The 2708-nt window shown below is 54.6% G+C and overlaps 1 protein-coding gene across 1 annotated transcript; it reads left to right on the top strand.

Annotated features, from left to right (window-relative positions):
- Positions 1–928: 928 nt before the first annotated feature.
- gpr61 (G protein-coupled receptor 61) lies at positions 929–2338 on the top strand (the record flags this gene model as incomplete). Its single annotated transcript, XM_080496189.1, has 1 exon — positions 929–2338. The coding sequence occupies one exon, from the start codon at positions 929–931 to the stop codon at positions 2336–2338; it is 1410 nt and encodes a 469-aa protein (XP_080352315.1).
- Between the last annotated feature and the right edge of the window lie 370 nt (positions 2339–2708).

Genomic DNA, 2708 nt, shown 5'->3' with positions numbered 1-2708 from the left:
ACAGGAAACATGTCAAGATATTGATCTTTCCTCTGCACCACTTGAGAGAGCGGAGAATGTGTAATGCTGAGTTTTGCAGTTTATTCGCTCATCCCTTGTGCTTCTTCTCTCCGTTGAAGGGGGACATATGGTCAGGTCGGGGCTTTTAGCCGCTCCCTGGGGTGCTGGCTGCCCTCAGAACACACATCTGAGGATGCAGATGTAAAATATGCCGTGAATCACGGCCCTGGCTACAAGCGAAGTGCAGAACGAATAGCGTCAAAAGAGCTTTTAAAGCTGCAGCTGAAAAGTAGGAATGGATTTTTTTAAAGACTGTACGTTGAGTTGCTGGTGGTGTTTCCATGAAACGATCCCATTTTCAGATATCGACTTTTTTTCATGACAATTTTTGTGACGTCTTCGGCAGATAGATCTTGTTTTACCATCACATGTTGACCTACTTACAACACGGCGCAAATGTTTGTCACACAGCAAGGAAAGAAGTGGTAGACGTTCAAATTCAATAAGAGAAAAACTTAATTCGGTAATTTGATAGACGCAGAACGAGGCTCAGCAGGTATCTTCAGGCTGTTCATGACCGACGGCGGCCATTTGTTCGGGGGTCACTGCAATATGGTTGAGGAAGATTAAATATCGAAAAACCATAAATCTAAAGGATTTCACTGTTTTCGATTTTTCAGATCTTTCCAAATGAGCAGCGTATCGGGGGGAGAAATCTTAGTCTCTTCCAGGACAACAGTAAAGGCTTGTGTGATCGTCTGCAGAGCTCTGGGCTAAAGTCTCCCGCGGTTGAGGGCCAGAAAGATCCCGGCTGCCATGGCAGACAACGCCGCCTGAGCCTCCCGGTTGACGCCCTGCGACGGGGGAGGATGGGTGATGGGCCCGTGAAGTTCAGGCGGACTCTCTCCTCTCTCTCTCCCATCCTCTCATGGAGCGTCCCGTCACACCGAGCCCCTCCTGGAACGCTTCTCTCTCCCCGAACGTCTCCGATGTGAACTGGCCCGTGGCGAGCCCCCGCGGCGGGATCGACGTGAGCCAGTCCTTGGCGCTCTGCGCCATGGTCGTCATGGACGTGCTGGCCGTGGCGGGCAACCTGGCCGTGATAGTCGTCATCACCAAGACGCCACATCTGCGCAAGTTTGCCTTTGTGCTCCACCTGTGCGCGGTGGACCTGCTGGCGGCGCTGGTGCTGATGCCCCTGGGGATGCTGTCGGACTGGATGGCGGCGGACGAGGCCTTGTGCCGCGGCTACCTCTGCCTCAGCGTCTGTCTGGTGAGCGCCGCCATCCTCACCATCTGTGCCATCAACGTGGAGCGCTACTACTACATCGTCCACCCCATGCGTCACGAGGTGAAGATGACGCTGGCCGTGGTGGCGACGGTGCTGGCGGGGATCTGGATTAAAGCCGTCGCCATGTCGCTGCTGCCCCTGCTGGGGTGGCTGCTCCAGGGCGGCCAGGGCCTGAGGACTCCCTCGGCCCTCGCGCCGGACCACAGGCACTGCTCGCTCCACTGGGCGGGGGGCAGGACCACGCGCCTGCTCTTCATGGTCTTCTTCACCTTCATCTACTTCCTGTGCCCCATGCTGATCATCCTGGTGGTGTACTGCAACATGTTCAAGGTGGCGCGGGTGGCGGCCATGCAGCACGGGCCGCTCCCCACGTGGATGGACACGCCGCGGCAGCGCTCCGAATCCGTCAGCAGCCGCTCCACCGTGGCGGCCAGCCTGGGAGGAACTGGCGCCCGCACCACGCCCCAGAGGACCTTCAGCGGCGGGAAGGCCGCGGCGGTTCTGGTGGCGGTGGGGGGCCAGTTCTTCTGCTGCTGGCTGCCGTATTTCTCCTTCCACCTCTACTCGGCAGTGGTGTCCAACTCTGCGGCCTCGCCGGCGCAGCTGGAGGATGTGGTCACATGGATTGGCTATTTCTGCTTCACCTCCAACCCTTTCTTCTATGGCTGCCTCAACCGGCAGATTCGCCAGGAGCTGGGCCGCCACCTGGCCTGCCTCTTCAAGCGGGCCGGGCCCGGCGAGGGGGAGCAGCTGCCCAGCCGAGAGGCCTCCATCGAAGAGAACTTCTTGCAGTTCCTTCAGGGCACCGGGTGCAATCTGGAGCCGTGCAACTCTCACAGCAGAGCCAGCCCGGAGGAGCCGGAGACCCAGGGCCTTCAGGGATCAGCTGTTCAGCAGAACACGCCAGCTGACTTCCACATCCCCGGGCAGATTCTTGAGGAAACCTCAGAGTTCATACAGCAGCAGCAGCAGCAGCAGCAGCAGCAGCAGCAGAACAATGAGCTGCATGTCTCAGAGAACTGCTGCAAAACTCTACCAGAGTTGTAGCTGCCTCACGAACTGTCTTTTGCCACCTTAGATTCCAATAAATACACTTAGTTTTTTTTTTCTTACTTCTATTATCTGTTGAACAAATACACGTTTGGTTCACACTACATCGTGCTTAAAACCTGCAAAACATGGTTTGTTGTTGAAGATGTTAGCTTATGTAGCTTTCCAGCTAAAGCTATTTGTCATTTATCCTGTACATCATGTCATTTATGTAATGCAGCGTTACATGTTTCCACAGCCGTGCAGTCAGGCTGCTGGACAGACGCCCATCACTGTCATGTCTATTTATTTTCATTAGTATTATTATTATTAATAATATATCAAAGATAAAACTTCAATTTATCGTCCATTTTTACCCTTTATATTT

This window comes from Blennius ocellaris, assembly GCF_963422515.1.
Source record: "Blennius ocellaris genome assembly, chromosome: 5".
NCBI classification, from domain to species: Eukaryota; Metazoa; Chordata; class Actinopteri; order Blenniiformes; family Blenniidae; genus Blennius; species Blennius ocellaris.
Note: the sequence above shows the minus strand (reverse complement) of the source record. Positions and strands in the feature narration are given on the sequence as shown.